Genomic DNA, 17157 nt, shown 5'->3' on the forward strand with positions numbered 1-17157 from the left:
ACACTGCAGAGACGCTACAAAGATCTGACTGTGCTTCTTTAAACCTCTTTAATTTCTTCTTCTGTGGTTATTCTCCATCAGAGGTGACTTCCTGTGATCCGGCCGTGTTGTGGCGTTACCTGACTGCCCTCCACGACCAGCTCCGTGTGGTCGACTGGATCCAGAACAGCAGCGCCTCCCAGTGGCCGGAGTTAACCCCAGAGCTGGTGAATAATAACACGGTCTGCAGCTCGTACATGAGGGAGGACATCCTCGACATGCTGGCCAGGTACACCTGAGGATTCTACCTGATCAGTGAATATTCCAGTGGTGACTCAGGAGGGTCGGGGGGGAAAGAATTATGAAAAGGGCTAAAACAGGAAGGCAGTCACTGATAGTAAAACAGCTATCCTTGTCAAGATTTAACATTTTATTGTGAGTACACCTACTACAGTAGAGAATGTTGTCTGTGTAAAGAGGACCCTAGAGGGCAAATGGTCAGATTTGTCCCACATAGCAGTCTCCCAGAGAGATCTATGTCAACTTTGCCAACTTAGAGGGCACCTGGTCAAATTCCAAGCACTTAGATGGCTCCTTTTCAAATATTAAAGAGCAACATAGTCCATTTTGCCCACCTCAAGAGCACCTAGAGGAATAATTGTCAGGTTTGGCCCACTCGAAGAGCACCTAGAGGGCAGCTTAATGGCACTTTGTCAACTTTCTTCCACTCACTAGGCACCTTAGAGGACTTGCCGTGTTCATCGGGGCATCCAAGAGGGCACTACAGGGTTTTTTCAAACATTAGCGCACCAGTGGATTATATTATAGTAAAATTAAAAATAAAGGTTAGATTAAACTGGTTTCTCTGCCTGAAGTTGATAACATCAGCTGTCTGTGTCTGGCCTCTTCCAGGAGAGGTGTGTTCATCCCAGATGAGCTGTCTGACCTGGAGCTGCTGCTGTGGCGGCTCGCTCAGGGTGGGGGTGTGATGTCTGCCTCCCCTCCCATCCCCCAGTACCGCTCCCCCCTCGGCCTCGACCTACACGGCCTCTTCATCACCTTCTGTTTGGACCGCAGGCTGCAGTACCTGCTCTACTCCTACCTGGAGCACTACAGGTGATGCAGCAGGCATGATGGGAACTTTTAACCTTTAGCTGTGTCCTGTGATTTATTTATTCATTTATTTATTTGTAACAAGGGACAATGCACATTAATGAACATAAACATGTAAATGTGCCAGATTGTGCCAGATAGGCTAATTTCCCTCTGTAGTCTCCGTCAGGTTGATGATCAAATTTTGCCTTCTAAGCTACATCCATCCAACCATCCATCCATCCAACCACCCATCCATCCAACCATCCATCCATCCAACCACCCATCCATCCAACCATCCATCCATCCACCCATCCATCCATCCACCCATCCATCCAACCACCCATCCATCCACCCATCCATCCATCCATCCATCCATCCATCCTTGCATCCATCCAGCTCAGTGTGTCTAACAATAACCTGTAAATTCTCTATCCTCCACAGATTAACACCCAGAAACTGTTCCTTATTGACCAATCAGAGCCTCTCTGGCAGTCAGCCATGGTTCGAGATGTTGGTGAAGATCCAGGAGATCACCAGAGATCTGTCAGGTACATGATTATTAAATCTACTGTAGGAAAACAGGCTAAATATCACATTCGGATCGTTTACTGGACTGATGTTCATCCTTTAATTGTTGAAGTTGATGTTGAGTTATCTAAACTTTTAACTTTGTCTTGTTCCAGATCCAGGTCTGGTGTTTCAGGCGTCTCTAACCAGTGCTCAGGTTCTGTTACCGGGTAGTCAGCCGTCTCTGAGCAGTCTGCTTTTAGAGGGTCACAGTCTCCTTGCTCTGGCCGCCGTCATGTTTGCTCCTGGAGGAATCGACCAGGTAAACAAAACCGCTTAAGCCTAGACAGCTGAAAATACAATGGCAGTGTTAATGTGAGCATCCACTTAAACACAAAGCTTGTTGCAATAAATAAATAAAAACTGCAATACTCAAAGGAGAAATTAGGTGCAGCTTTTTGTTGCAAGCATGTCTAGTTCCTTTCTTTTCTTCATGTCATTCCCATTTTCTCATTCCTGAGTCCATCCGCTGTCCTCCTCTATGAATAAAGGCATTTAAATCCTTGAAATAGACCTTAAAAATGTAAATTAAACTGTCAATGTTCTGTAAAGTTTAGTAACATTTACCCCATGTATGTATTTTAGTCCTTTAGAACCCAAAAAAGGATGTCCTACTGGTTTTACTCTGAAACCATCCCTGTTTTGCTTCTTCCTGTCTACAGGTGGTGGTCCAGGGTGAAAGGTCAGGTAGATCTGAGCGGGCTGTGGACCCTCAGCTCCTGAAGATGGCACTGGCTCCTCACCCCAAACTCAAGGCAGCCCTTTTCCCCTCCGGGCCCCGTGGAAACATGATGACCTCTGACATCTCGGTCTACCACCTGCTGCAGGTATGTTCTCGCCTGGCTGACATCATGTCGGTAAAATCTGACACTGGAGGAACTTAGCGCCCTGAAACAAACGCTCATCCTCGTTTTAGCATATTTAAGGCTGCTGTTACAGTAGATCATGTTAGTGTGAAATATTTTGATCACATTACTGATTCGGTTTTGTTTTAAAGGCTCTCCATCCTCTGGACCCATCCAGACTGTTCAGCTGGCAGACTACAAACACCCTCAACTCTACAGGTGAGCACCGACAGCAGGCTTTAAGGTCAGAGTGTCACAAGATTAATCTTTCAACCACAATAAATCCCTGGATTTCAACTAGACTGTCTCTCTGCTCACACATGCCCACCTGCATTCATCCCAAATGTGTTTTACTGTAAGAACATGGCAGAGGACAGATGCAGTAGGTAAACTTGTGCATTAATTCTTCCTATTCTGTCGTCCACAGAGACGTCTGAGCTGCCTCACTTCTCCAGCCCTCACCTGGTCAACAGGTTTGCTCTGGTGGAGAATCTGGACTTCCTTTATTACCTCCGCCATGGCCGACCCTCTTTTGCATACGCCACCTTCCTGGTGCAGCAGTTGAGCAGCTGCAGTGAAGTCAAGATACTGTGAGTATGAGACCCTTGAATAAAGTTACAGAGTAAATAGCATTGTCATGGGGGTTTACGTTTGTGCTCCAGGCTGCAGCAGGTCCGTCAGCAGGTCTACCGCCTGGCCCTGCAGTGCTTCGATGTACCGTCTGTGGCGTCGGCGTGCGTTTGTTTCTGTGAGCTGCTGGGAGTCTGCAGCCTGGCGCTGAGGGTCGACATCCGAGTTATGAACACCATCCTGCAGCACTGGAACCAACTCAACACGTCCACGGCCACCGAACAACGCCTACACTCTCTGGGTAAACACGACACAGATGCTAGACTAAAAAAACAACTCAAACTAGTGCCAGCAGTCCTCCAACTAATGTTGTTTGTCTCTTTTTGCCTGTACTACTGTAGAGATCTGCAGGTTTGTAATGCATGCAAGTGTAGGTTATAGCCAGATTTTACAAAAATCCCTCAACAAATTCTTGAATGTATTGTGCACAAGAGTTTAGGTCACAGTGACCTAGAGATGCATGATATTATCAGCCAGATATCAAAATTTCTACCACTATTTAAATCTGATATTTTGTCTGTGAATATTGACTAAAATATTTGGCCATATATATTTATAAATGAGTGGGGCTTTAGACGGGACAAAAACCTCTGTAAGTTAAAGGGATACTTCAACATTTGGCAAATTCGCCCATTGCCATAATTCCTGTAGTCTTAGTAATAGGTTTGTTTCCTTTAGCTGTCGGTGCAAGCTGTTTCTAGATCTGGGGGGACCGTTAAACCAGCTGCACAGCTAACACTATGTTAGCAGACGGAATTTTTGCTTTCCCTCATCAAACTCATCAAATACACAATCCAACAACTCCAAAACGCTCTTTTGGACAAGCTGTGACCTGCACATTCACCGCGCTATGAAATAATAACGTATAATTATGTAACGTTGCAACACATGAAACAAATACTCAGAACTATTTCTTGAATAAACCACTGGGCGGAGTGACACAGTGCAGCAGCCACGTCTGGCGTGTAGTTCCGGCTTTGCATTTAGCTTTAAAACATCTCCGTCTAGTAATGGTCCATGATTATTTCATAGCGTGTCTTTTACCTTGAAGGCATTTTAACTTTTATCGAAGAAAAGCTGCCCCCCCCCCCCCAAAGACCCAAATACTTAATACCTGTCAAATCAGCTCTAATGTCCGCTTTTTCTCTGACAGAATAAATAAAACAAAGAAAATAAGTCTGCACATTTATCTTGCCTTATGTCCTTTGTAGAAATAATTTGCTCTTATTAATATTTTAAGTTAATATGTGCATATCTTATCCTAACCGCTTCAGAGTAGACTGTCCCAGACCCCAGTTTTTGAACAAATGCATTAAAGAGATAGCTGCCCCTATTTTGAGTCCTATTGTTAACAAATTTGTTTTTTTCCTTTCAAAGGTGTCAAGTTGGCAGAGGCGGAGCCTGAAGCAGCAGAGGAGCTGATTGGCTACCTGGAGAATGCTGTGACGCATATTCTGGAGCAGAAAGGCATCGGCAGGTAAACCCAGTCATTACACATCACAACACGTGGTCATTTTAACGACTCTTAAGAGGAGTAGTTTGGCGCCATGTTTGCATGTTGACTAAAGGCCTTTGCACACTTAGTCCGTTTATTTCATCTGAATTTTTCGCACATTAAAAAAGAAAATCAAGCTTATGTTGTTATAATCAAGTTTGCACACTGATGCCAAAACTTTGGTCTGTCATATTTTTTTCGGAACAGGTTCGATTTTATGCAATATTTCGCATCAGTCCAAGTCATTTCAATGGGTGACTGATGATTCAAAACAGCGCCCGCTGCTTCCTCCTTGCTTGCTCAACCCCGCCTGCTCCTCTCTCTCTCTCTTTCTCTCTCTCTCTCTCTATTGCACTGGACCCTCACCTCAAACATCAAAGTTTGCTCATTTATTTTGTGGATATTAACCATGGAAATATAATGGATAGAAGGGTGATTGATGGTTCAGTTCAGCACCTGTTGCTTTATTCTCTCTCGCCCACTCAACCCTGCCCAACCCTTCCCTCTCTCTTCCTCTCTTGCGCCGAAACCTCACTTCAAACACTGTAGTTTGCAGGTGTATTATGTGGATATCAGCCATGGGAATATGAAAGATAAAGACATAAGCTGTAACCTACTCACAGGTCATAACAGAGACTGAATTGTAACGTTTCTCTCTGTTTCTCCAATGTGGATCAGCACTATGAGGCATGAGTAGGTGCTGTATGAAGCTCTCGCTCTCATGATGGATCCAGTGGGATTTTAAAGGAGTGACAGGGACGCAGGCTCACAGTACGAAACAATTTGCCACATTCTACGAATTTTTGCAGTGAAGGCAAATAAAAACGCATCGGACCCAGTGTGCAAGGTCCAAGAGTGTGATGTTTTTTCGGGTTATGGATCCGAAAAAAAGAAAAAATGAATCCGAAATGAACAGACTCAATGTGTAAAGACCTTAAGTCAGAAGTTTTAGATATCTCAGACTTACTTTGTCCTCCTACAGTTTGTCCTAACTACATCCATCACGAATGAATATCAGCGACAAACTCTGCTTGATAATGCTGACTCCTGTTGTAAAATCCTGACAGCACCAGCGTGATCAAAGTTTGAAGAAAATCCCTCAGAGCATTCTTGAGATATCGTTCTCATAAGCAAGGGGTGCTTACAAGCACCATGATCTTGACATTTGACCTATGACCTCCAGGATCTAGTCAGTTCATCCTTAGGTTAGGGTGGATATTTGTGCAAAGTTTGATGAAGATCAGTCAAAGCGTTGTTGAGATATCATGTTCACAAGAATGGCATAGGGATGGATGGACATAATGTCTCCATCCTTGGCTAACACCAACACTAAAGCATAAAAAAGATTGTTTTAATAATAAAGCTTTTAAATAGTAATTATGTGTCAAAAGAAGGATAAACATAGTAAATATCTTATGTTTCATTGTCTCAGGTCGTCCTATGAGGCGGCTCAGGAGTGGGCGTTACCCGTTCAGTTCTGTCAGCTCCATGGTCTGAGGCTCAGCTCGGTTTACCCCGCCCACTGCGCCGCTGATGGACAGTTCATCCACTACCTGTTATTCGTTCAGTTTCACAGCTTCCCTCCTCAGCAGGTCAGCACACGCCTCCGTCACATCCTGACATTTAAACTCTCTGACCGCCACACTGAAGGTTCAATCTTACACGTGTGGTCCTTGTTTCTTTGCTTCTTTTGAATGACTATATTTGGTTCATCCTGTAGGTGAGGTCACTGGCGGCTCAGTTCGGCCCCGCCCTGCAGGCTCACCTGGGTCTGGCCTTCCAGGACCTCCAGGTGTTCAGTCAGAGGAAGAGCGGGGCCCCTGAGGAGCAGCAGGTGGGCCCTCTGAGCACAGCGAGGCCCTCTGAGAGCTCGGAGCACCCCAGAGAGCTGTTCCAGGTCCTCCTGCAGAGCCAGGAGGAGGACACGCCCTGCAGGTACCTGCTGCAGCAGGCGCTGGTCCAACGCTGCCCGACGCTCGCTGTACTGGCTGCATGCCAACAGGTAAGCACATGAACGCACATGATTGGCTAAAACTTGCTGTGATGATGTCATCTACTAAAACAAACTAAACAACTGCTAACTGTCTCTATCTACACACCTAATTGATCTATATCACTTTAAAAATGTTTGATTGACAGGAGGCGGGGCTGCTGCAGTGCCTGTGTGTGTGGGTGTTGACCTCAGTTGATGATGTCACAGCTGAGGAAGCCACCTCCCACTTGGGTGAAGCCCCCCAGCATCATGAGTGGACTCTTCATGACCTGTCAATCATCTGGAGGACGCTGCTGGGGCGGGGCCACGTCAGGCCCCTCCTACGAGGCTTCCAGCTCTTCCAGAGGGTGAGAATAGAGGCAGGAACTTCTAACATAAGATGCTCCTCGAGGTCCTGTCCATGAAAATCCTGAATCAGTGATGAGGGTCAGGCTGAGGTCAGCATGCTCTGGGAGTGTGGCTGACTTTATTTACACAGCTCTCGCTTTGGTGTTAATATAATACTCAGGGTATTTGGGGAATATTTAAAATTCTTTCAATTGATCTAATTGATCTTTCATTTTACCACCAGTCACAAAAACAACAGCTCTTGACCATTCTCTCACTTATATTCTTAGCTTTAGCCCATTTAGTGCATCTGTTTCTTTGATATTTGATTAAATCTACAGTCTAGTAAACACTAACTTTAGATAATTATACAATTTAGGGAACCAATCAAAAATTTACAGTTTTACGTTGCAGTAAGTCAAAAAATATTTTTTTCCTTTAGCAAAAACTATGGCTGGAAGTGTTTTTCCTACGTTTGCATATTTTTACATGTTGATTTAAAATATTTTTATCTGCCAAAGGGGGGTGGTACAAAAAGTTTGGGACCCACTAGTGTAGGCGGTCAGTATGGAAGTCAGGGCAGTTCATCTCGCACATTTGACCAGCAGTGGTTAAGTTGCAGCCAGAGGAGCTTCTATCACTGCTTCCAGCATGAACTTCTACTGAACTGTTTAAATATTTTTGATATTAAATGGAAAGATTTTTTAAAGAATTAGTATCTCGGTTTAAAATGATTAGAAATACACTCACCAGCCCTAAACCAGTGTTACTCAACTCTGCTCATCCAAAAAGCCAAATTGTTGAAAAATAACCTATCAAGAGCCACAATCTAAGTGATGAAAAGTGGCACCAAAATGGGTTGAAGTGGCAGGAAAGATAAGTTAAATGTGGCAAAAATGTTGAATGAATGATAAGAAAGTGGCAAAAAATGGTTGTAAAGTTAAAAAAAAGGGAAAGAAAGTGGCAAAAATGAGTGAGAATTGACAAAATAATGAGTTACAGGTGGCAAAAACAGTGAAAAAGTAGCAAAAACATGGCAGGAAAATGAGTGAAAAGTGACTAAAATGAGCTAAAAGCAGAAAAAGTTGGGTTAAGTGGGCAAAACTCAGAAGAGAGTGACAAAAATGGTCCAAAAAAGCAGCAAAAATGGCAAAAATGGGTTAAAAGTTACAAAGATATGCAGAAAAAGTGGCAGAATAAGGGCATAAATTGGCAAAAATAGGTAAGAAGTGAAAAAAAAAGAGTTACAGGTAGCAAAAATGGTCAGAAAAATTGCATTAACACAGCAAAAATGAGTAAGAATTGACAAAATAATGAGTTACAGGTGGCACAAACAGTCACAAAGCAGCAAAAAGATGGTAGGAAAATGAGTGAAAAGTGACTAAAATGAGCTAAAAGCAGCAAAGGTGGGAAAAGTGGGCAAAACTCAGCAGAGAGTGGCAAAAATGGTCCAAAAAAGCAGCAAAAATGGGTCAAAAGTTACAGAAATAGGCAGAAAAAGTGGCAAAAATAGGTGAGAAGTGATGAAAAAAATGGTCAGAAAAACAGCAGAGACATGGTAAAAATGAGGGCAAAGTTATTAAAACAGGCAAAAAGCAGCAAAAGGTAGGAAAAATGGGGGAAAAAGTGGCATTAAAAGGCAATAGTGGGGTTAAAGCAGTATAAATGGGTTAAAAGTGGCAAAAAGAAAAAGAAATAAAGTGGCAAAAAAATTCAAGTAAGGACCGACAAATAAAGCAAACTCTATTTGTGTGTGATCAAACTGATTAATGCAGTGGTTCCCAAAGTGGGCCATGGGCCCCCCCAGGGGGCACGGAGTCATGATGGGAGGGGCACGGTAAGGCCAAGCAACACCGGCTGATAACTTCACACTGCAGAAGAGGAGCAGTTCAGTGATTTCACATCAGATTCAACAATTTTGGAAGTGGAGAAGGATTACCCACTGCTTGGCGTGGGAGCCTTGGCCACAGTCTGAATCCTTTTGCAGCATCCTTTCAGTGTGGGATAGGTTTTTTTCTACTGTTGCCTAAACTAAGACAAAAACAAATCAAAGCTGGGCATTGAAAATGAACTGAAAGCATCAGCACAGCTGCACCCAAAACTCAGTAAGATCTGTAGCACCAACTAAGCCCACAGTCTTCACTGAAATTATTACAGGACTTGGTGTATAAATCTTAAAGATGTTCATTAAGTTTTAATTTTCAGGGAAATGTTCATCTTTAGCAAGTCTGATTTTTAAAACTTTGACAATCTATTTGTAAAACGTTAGGGGAAGAGGGGTCCTGAAAATATTTTTACCTGCTGAAAGGGGTCCCGACAGAAACAGTTTGGGAACCACTGGATTAATGTGACTTGCGATGGATAATTTCTGAGGTCAAAGTTTCCCTTTTTTAAGGTTTTCTGGGGAATTTCAAATTAAGACATAAAAGAGCCACACGTTGAGTATCACTGCCCTAAGCCTCATGTCTTTCTCTCAGGACTGTCCTCTGGTGTTGGTGCTGAAGATGTTTGAGTTGTGCTGTGACTACAGAAACTTCTCAGAGGCTAAAGCCAAGCTGCTGGACTTCCAGAGGACACTCATCGCTGTAAGTCCCACCCACATCCACAAACTTTCCTGCAAAAACTTGCTATATCTTTTGACTGATAATCAACCTGCAGGGGTTGTAAAATCTACGATAGAAGCTTTCATTGCTTTAAAACACTCTCTGGGTGTACTGTGATGGTTACACACAGATGAGAAATGGCAGCCCAGCCCCCTCTGGTGGACTCCCTTTGCAGTGGGTGGAGAGCCAGGCCTCCGTGCTGCTTCTCACCATGCTGCAGCGCTGCTCCTCGCAGTACGACCTCCACCGCCTGCTGCAGCTCCTTGCTGATGTCGACAAGCTCCTTAAATCTAACGGTGAGATCTGAGAGCCCTTCACTCCACAATCAGATCAGAAAACTGCCACTCTGTCAAAAACAGCTCAGAATTATTAGCCAGCTTAACAGAAGGATAACAGAAATTGTGAAAACATCACTTCTTGCTGATCCGTGTATTGTTTTTGGTATATTTGAAGTAAGCGTCAGCCTTTGTGGTTGTTTCATCCTTCTGCTCGGGTTCAGGTCCAGACTTCAGGAAGCTGAGTCAGCTGAGTCAGATCCTTCAGGGGTCAGAGGTCAGCGTGTCTCCACATCTCCTGCAGAGCAGCACTCCCTCCGTCCAGCAGGAGGAGTTCCAGGCTGCAGTGGATGCTCTGCAGGCCAGGGGGCGCTACAACCAGGCCCGACAGGTCGCCCTGCTGGCTGGTCTGCCGGTCCACCGCCTGCTGCTCAGCCAGGTCTGATTTGCCACACAGAATATTTGAAGAAAAATGTCGACTCTAAGGTTAAGATGGTAAATAAAAAGCATCAATCGTAAGCGTTTGTTGTTGACATTTCTGTCTCCCCTGCAGCTCCTCCAGGAGGTCAGCTCCCAGCAGTCTAAGCGTCAGTGGAGACGTTTGGACAATCGAGTCGGTTTCTGGAGGAAATGCCACGACCAGCTGAAGGCCGACAGCACTGATCCTGAATCAGCCTCTCAGTTCTTCCTGTCTCAGGCTGAATCTCGTCCTTCGGACTCGTCGGAGGCTCCAAACGAGCTGCTGGATGTCCAGGAGCGCTGCCTGCTGCTCTGCCTTGCCTCTCACTGGCTCTCCCAGCTCCAGCCCCTCCCTGTAGACAGACTGAAGGGTCTGGAGAAGAAGCTGTGGGTGAGCCGGATCAGACAACACATTCTCACCATCACCATGGAGAAGGAGAGCGTCTTCAACCTGCCGCCTGCCATCACACCTGAAATGAACACGTACGGCGTGCTCATGAAGGAGTTCTCCTTCTCTAACATCTCTGGTCTGAACACGGACGAGTGTCTGAGTTTGGACGGACTCCCTGGACCCCTGGAGGAGCAAAACATCGACCCTGCTCTGAGTGGAGAGGAGAGGAAGGTCCTGGTTTCTCTGATTGGTCAGTTATTAGATGAAGGGAGTATCCATGAAGCCTGCCGGGTGTGCCGCTACTTCTCTCTACATCACCCAGACATGTGGGTGGTGCTGCGCTGCCGAGGTCTAGCCTCTGGAGAATCCAACCCTGAGGCTCCAGAGGAGGCATCAGAGGCTCTGCCAAAGAAGGGCATCACCAGCTGTAAGAGTCACATGGACACGCCCACTCACTCCAGCACACCGTCACCATCACCATCATTGACTTCTGTATTTTATTTTTCATTTAGCAGTTTTGAATTCTGCAAACTTAGACAAAGCTCTGACTTTTAAAGCTTCAAAATAAAATCCTGTCTTTCTTCTCCAGCCGCCTCCATCAACAGTTTGTCGTCTTTCGTGGTCGTCCCTCTCCCTGAAGACGAGGTCGTGGTCCAGCTCCAGAAACTTGTGGATAAATGTCGACATGGAAATAACTACTGCAAACAAGTCCTGAGTCTCTACCAGCTCTCAAAGGTTTCACACAGTCAAAGTAGTGCTTTATTAAGAAGGAGGTGGTGTTTTAAATCAGCTGGCTAGCTGCTGCAGGAATTTATAGCAAACTCTAGCTGTTCTTATGTCATATTTCTAACTTTTGAGTGTAATTCCCCTTTAATTTATGTTGTTGTGTATCTGTTTCCTCCAGGAGCTGCAGTGCTCCTTCAGTCAGATCTGTGCAGAAGAACCTCGCTCAGTGCTGGAGAAGCTGCTTCTGTCGGAGCAGCCAGAGCGTTTTCGGAAAGCTCAGGCCTTCATCAGAGCTCAGGGTCTGTCTGCAGACTCTGTGGCCGAGCTGGTTTCCTCCGCCGTGGCTCAGGCGCTGCTCACCTCCAACCAGGAGCTGCAGCTGGGTGAGGGCGAGACGTCTGCTAATATTCCTAATGATAATATCTGAGTTTTCTTTTAGGTGAAGGGACTTGGAGAGTTAATAAAATGTTTAAATGTTCTAATTTTGTGTCGCTGCAGAGAGGCAGGTGTTCAGGCCGTCAGAGGGGAGGGACTCCCTGGTCCAGCTCATCAAACTCTGTGAAGACCCGAACCTGGTGGGACTCAAGCTGCTGGAGAACCTGAACACTGTTCCTCTGAGGGACCTCAACTGCAGTACGACACACACTAACCCAGAATCGTCACTCAAACACAAAAGACAGCACGAGTTTATGTGTTGTTTTAAGTTTATCTACTGATAGTTAACGATCCTGGGGGAAGAGGGGGGAAAGTTCACTTAACAATCACTAGCAGTTATTCACTATGATATATCTTGTCCATGTATTATTACACTCCTTCATTATAAGTTGTCCCAGCTCTCTTCAGAATAAAAATGGTCATTTTAATTGAGTTTGTGGAGAAGGCGCTCATATACAGAGGCTATAGACGTGGGAATAAATCCCCATCCCTGTTTGCATGTCTTCCTCCTTCTTTCCCTCCATGTTCTTACTCTCATCAACTGCCATATAAACAAGCCCAAAAACTAAAGTAGAAAAATAATAAAGAGTACATTTTTTTTACATTTTATGACTCTATGATTCTCTCCTGTAGTTGTGGAGCTGCTGATCGTTGCTCACGACTGTTTCAGTCTCACCTGTAACATGGAAGGTATCGTCAGAGTCCTGCAAGCCGCCCGTCACCTTAGCCATGCCCACCTCGCACCTGGAGAGCACTACGGTCTGCTGGTAAGCCCCTTCCCCCCACCTCCTTTCCTCTCGTTACATAAATACAGACTAAAATGTGATGTGTTAAAGTGTGACGATGGTAAAGTAACTAACCTGTCTCTTGGTTGTGTGCCTGCCCTCGCCCAGGTGCGTCTGCTGACAGGTATCGGCAGGTATAATGAGATGACGTACATCTTCGACCTACTGCACCAGAACCATCGCTTTGAGATGCTGCTGAGGAAGAAGATGGACACAGACAGAGGACAGGTGATGCCCCATGATGGTATCTATCCTGTTTTAATGCAGAATGCTCACTCATCAGCTCTGTTTTATCTTTCGTGCTCCTGATATTTCCCCAGAGCTCCAGTCTGAAGACGGCTCTGCTGGATTACATCAAGCGCTGCCTCCCTGCAGACAGCGAGAAGCACAACATGGTGGCGCTGTGCTTCAGCATGAGGAGGGAGATTGGAGAAAACCACGAGATGGCTGCGAGGACGCAGCTCAAGATCATCGAGTCTCAGCCGTGGGGTAGGTTATCTTGATGCTGAAACCAACAAACATCTTTTTCTTCCATGATCACAGCTATGACTGACCTTTAACCTGTTTTTAAACAGCGGTGACCCCTGATCTGAAGAGTTCACTGGTCAAAGTGTTAGGTCTGCTGAAGGACGCTGCAGAGAGCTTCTCAAAGGTATTTGAAGGTCTCTTCATGTCCTGTAAAAAGCAGCTGTTAAATCGATCCCAAAACCACCAGACTCCGTTTAAAACAGTTAATTTAGCTCCTAAAGCAGAAGAGATCTGTACATGTGTGGAAGTATGTGTTACAGCAAGTCTCACATTCACTTTTTAGGACGCTTAGCGATTGTTCATATAGGACAGGGATGTCCCAGCTTTGATCAGCTGATGACCAGCAGATCCCAAGTATCACCTCCTAGCTTTCACAGCCAATCACAGCTCTTTCTCTCAACACAGCTGTCCATTTAGATATCAATGCTGATGCACCAAGCTGCTGGCAAAGCATGACCTCCTCCACCCCAGCCACCTCCTTTATAGCGTAAAGCTTCACCTCCTCCACTCCAGCCTCCTCCTTTACAGCATAAAGCTTGTTGCACCCTCAGATTCAGATTCATGCTTCTATGGACCAACTGCTCCAGAACAAATTTTTTTGTATTCAGTATGCATTCTCATAAATATATGTATTTATATGGGGTTCTAGCTTGGTGCTCCCTGAAAGTCAAAGCTGCTGACGAACCCAGGAAGCATCTTTAGAGCAGAGCCTTCTCCACCGAGTCAGACTGTTTACCCGTTTTGCTGTAAAATGGTTAAATGTATGTTGGGAGAGACTAAAGTTTATTACACTAGTTTAGAAAGTGTAAAACACCAGATTCTCTTTAAACCTCGTCTTTCTGTCTGTCTCCAGGACTCGTGTGTGCGTCAGGCCACTCGATGCGTTCGCACAGCTAAGCTTGTCGCTCTCCAGCTTCACTTCCTGAATAACGGATTGGACCTGCGTGTCATCAACCTGCGACCTGCAGAGATGATGAATGCCATCATAGCTCTGCCTCGATGCTACCAGGTCTGTTCCTACAGAGTACATATATGTACATGCACATAAAAATATATGTTAACATTTACGCACAACCTTATATTCTTCCTTTTTGCTTTACCTTATTCCCCAGCTGCCTATCAGTCCTGTTTTTGTCCTTGGTTATTAAAACTTTAGATTTAAATGCCATAATATTTTTGCACATTTTGAGCTAAGTATCAAGGCTGCTAGAGGATGAACCACAAACTGGGATGCTTTTAAGAGCTGCTGGGACAGCAGGCTGTTTAAAGCTGAATTCTCCTCTCACATCAAACCCCCCTGGTCTGCTTGAGAACGTCTTCAAAATGTTCTCTGGCAGAGCCTTATTTAATGCTTTGTTTAATTTGTGCAGTTTTAAGTTTATTTAAGTCCATAAATTTGAGGACATTTGACTTAAAAAAGGGTTAGCATGATCATGATGCCCTACATCAGTGGTTCTCAACGTGGGGAGCTCCACTGGGGAAGAAAGACACTGAGAGGGGGTCGCCAGATGGTTTAGGAAAACTTTTTTTTTTTTTTTAAATGATCTCAAACTGTGTATTTTACCCATTTTTAACGAAAATATTCATAAAATACGCTTAATTTAAAAAAAAAAAATTAAAAAGTGGTGGGATTTATGCAGAAGTTGAAGTGATGTTTAAAAAGTCTGCCCACAGGACTGGACCCTGACAAAAACCCAGACGGGAGGGGGTGCTTACGCCCTATGTGAGGTCACTAAATGTAAAATCTGAGAATGGCTTGTTTCAGCTCACATTTTCTGAAAGGTGGAGAAAGAGAGGGATCGAGGGAGGGGATTTCTCTGGTACTTGAGGGGATTGTGGACAGGCCAGGGGCACATGTTTCTGTTAGAAAAACCTGAAAAAGTGATTTTTGCATAATATGTACCATTTACCATAGTTTTGCCACTTTAAGCCCATTTCTGTCACGCTGAACCCATATTTGTAACTATTAAACCTTTTCTGCCAGTTTTTGTGGTTTAGAAAACCAATTCTAATCACTTTCCACCTGTTGTTGCCTCTGAAAACCCATTATTACCAGTATTAAACCCATTTTCACCAGTTTTCACACCAGTTCTAACCTTTCACTATTAGCTATGGCAACAGTTGCCTTTTTAGCCAATTTATGTCACTTTCTGACTTATTTTTTCCCCAGTTAACCCATTTTGGCCAGTTTAAATGTATTTTTCCATCTTTTAAATCCAATTTCACCACCTTTTATGCCAATTTCTGCCACTTTTATTCAATATTGCCGCTGTTAACCACTTTGAGTACCATTTTGGCCAATTTTTGCCTGTTTTCACAACTATTATCTCATAATTGCCATTTTTAAACAATTTCTTCTACTTTTAAAATCCCATTTCCCCACTTTTTCGGTCAATTTGGCATATTTTTTTACAGATTTTAGTTTTTTTAACCAATTTGTGACATTTTTAACCCATTTTAATTGAATTTTTAAGAATAAAAGATTGATGTTTTCAAGATGGCTTTTACTATGGCACAAATGAACTGAAAAAAGACACTTGTTGCTTTGATAATAGTGGTTTAAATCCCCCCCCCCATGAACGGCCTTGTCTTATTTTGCAGGTTTTGGGCTGAAATGTTGCATGATTTATTATGCGTACAACTCTTTTTGCAGGCAGCTTTTGCAGGCTTCGTTGTATGTGTGTCCCCAGACTCTGACTCAGTAAGACAGCTATGGTTCAATCAGAGCGCAGTATGCTTTCATAACCTTTCTCAGTCGTTACATGATCATTTTCTAGCTCTTACCTCTCTCGCTGTTTTCCTTCTCCACTGGTAATCGACCATAACCATGACTCAGAGCATTTCTGTCTGTCAGGTATTCGTGGTGTCGGAGGCGTACAGCTACAGTCCAGACTGGGCGGAGCTTCTGTACCAGAAGGTGATCCTAAAGGGCGACTTTGTTTACCTGGAGGAGCTCAAACGTCACCGACCTCTGACGTCCGGCCTGTTTGAGGACATTTTCAAAAAGTAAGACAGAGTGAGGCGGGGATCAGTGAACAGCTGAGGGTTTGACCTCATGTAACCTCTGTGTGTTGTCATTTCAGGCTGGACGGCGCTCCGAGTAACGCCAGTGCCAACGTGAAGCGTCTGCTGACTCACTGTGACGACGTGTACACCCGATACAGACTGGCCTATCAGCAGAAACTGTTCGATGTCACCAAAACGCTGCTGCAGGACGCCAAGACGTCCAGCTACCTGAACGACAGGCTGGCCAGCTGATTGGCTGACTGACTGACCAGATAACTGACTGTAGCACAGGAGGACGATGAAACCAATGCATCTACAGCCATAGTGTTTAATAACAAAGATAAGAAATGATGCCTTTTCAAACCTGTCCTCACTAAAAATGGGTTTAAATGAAGCAGAATGTCATTTAATCTTCACAAAATAACAGAGAAAGATTCTTTCTTCTATTTAGAAACTGCAAAATGTGGAAAATAATTATAATTTCTATGTAAAAATACTGTAAAAATGTTTTATTGAAGCCACTTTCTAAACCTATTTGTATGTAAATAAAATATTTTAGCTTGTGCTCCCATCAGATGCTCATGTTTAGGTTTTTTTTACCCTGTTTAGACAATGCTGTCAGTATTTACACCATGCTTTGTGATTTACTGAGGCTGTAAATGTAAATGGGCAGCCAAGTCAATCCCCTGTCTGTGTGTCCATGCCTGATGTCTGAGTTTTTGTGTTTTTATGGGTGATATTTTACATCATACTGCCATATATGAGTGATACTTCTCAAGAACAACATCCTCCAGCCAATCTGAGTTCCATGGATGAAGCATTTTGACCGGATGACTCCAGATTTCCACTGCAGTCTAAACCTGGATTAAAGAGGCCTGAGGCATTGAGGCTGAGGCCTACACCTGAGGCCTACACCTGAGGCCTACACCTGAGGCCTGCACCTGTTGGTCTGCAGTGATCAGCAGAAGGAGAGGGGCTCAGCATATCTCCACTGGGTGCCGGATTCTCACTGTTTTCT

At 44.3% G+C, this 17157-nt stretch overlaps 1 protein-coding gene across 1 annotated transcript in view; it reads left to right on the forward strand.

Moving 5' to 3' along the window:
• The window catches only part of spg11 (SPG11 vesicle trafficking associated, spatacsin), a 30531-nt gene extending 13821 nt beyond the window's left edge, over positions 1-16710 (forward strand). The window contains exons 15-40 of the mRNA XM_041795155.1: positions 82-268; positions 892-1095; positions 1516-1622; positions 1758-1903; positions 2304-2468; positions 2639-2705; positions 2914-3076; positions 3149-3357; positions 4494-4593; positions 6044-6203; positions 6332-6613; positions 6751-6951; positions 9409-9516; positions 9665-9830; positions 10034-10248; positions 10363-11086; positions 11249-11394; positions 11564-11768; positions 11884-12018; positions 12454-12587; positions 12714-12833; positions 12926-13094; positions 13181-13257; positions 13987-14142; positions 15988-16139; positions 16217-16710. Of these exons, the coding sequence (XP_041651089.1) occupies positions 82-268; positions 892-1095; positions 1516-1622; positions 1758-1903; positions 2304-2468; positions 2639-2705; positions 2914-3076; positions 3149-3357; positions 4494-4593; positions 6044-6203; positions 6332-6613; positions 6751-6951; positions 9409-9516; positions 9665-9830; positions 10034-10248; positions 10363-11086; positions 11249-11394; positions 11564-11768; positions 11884-12018; positions 12454-12587; positions 12714-12833; positions 12926-13094; positions 13181-13257; positions 13987-14142; positions 15988-16139; positions 16217-16391 (4673 nt within the window). The 3' untranslated portion in view covers positions 16392-16710. The remainder of the gene's footprint in view (positions 1-81; positions 269-891; positions 1096-1515; positions 1623-1757; positions 1904-2303; positions 2469-2638; positions 2706-2913; positions 3077-3148; positions 3358-4493; positions 4594-6043; positions 6204-6331; positions 6614-6750; positions 6952-9408; positions 9517-9664; positions 9831-10033; positions 10249-10362; positions 11087-11248; positions 11395-11563; positions 11769-11883; positions 12019-12453; positions 12588-12713; positions 12834-12925; positions 13095-13180; positions 13258-13986; positions 14143-15987; positions 16140-16216) is intronic.
• Positions 16711-17157: the final 447 nt, after the last annotated feature.

This window comes from Cheilinus undulatus, linkage group 9 (genome assembly GCF_018320785.1).
Source record: "Cheilinus undulatus linkage group 9, ASM1832078v1, whole genome shotgun sequence".
NCBI classification, from domain to species: domain Eukaryota; kingdom Metazoa; phylum Chordata; class Actinopteri; order Labriformes; family Labridae; genus Cheilinus; species Cheilinus undulatus.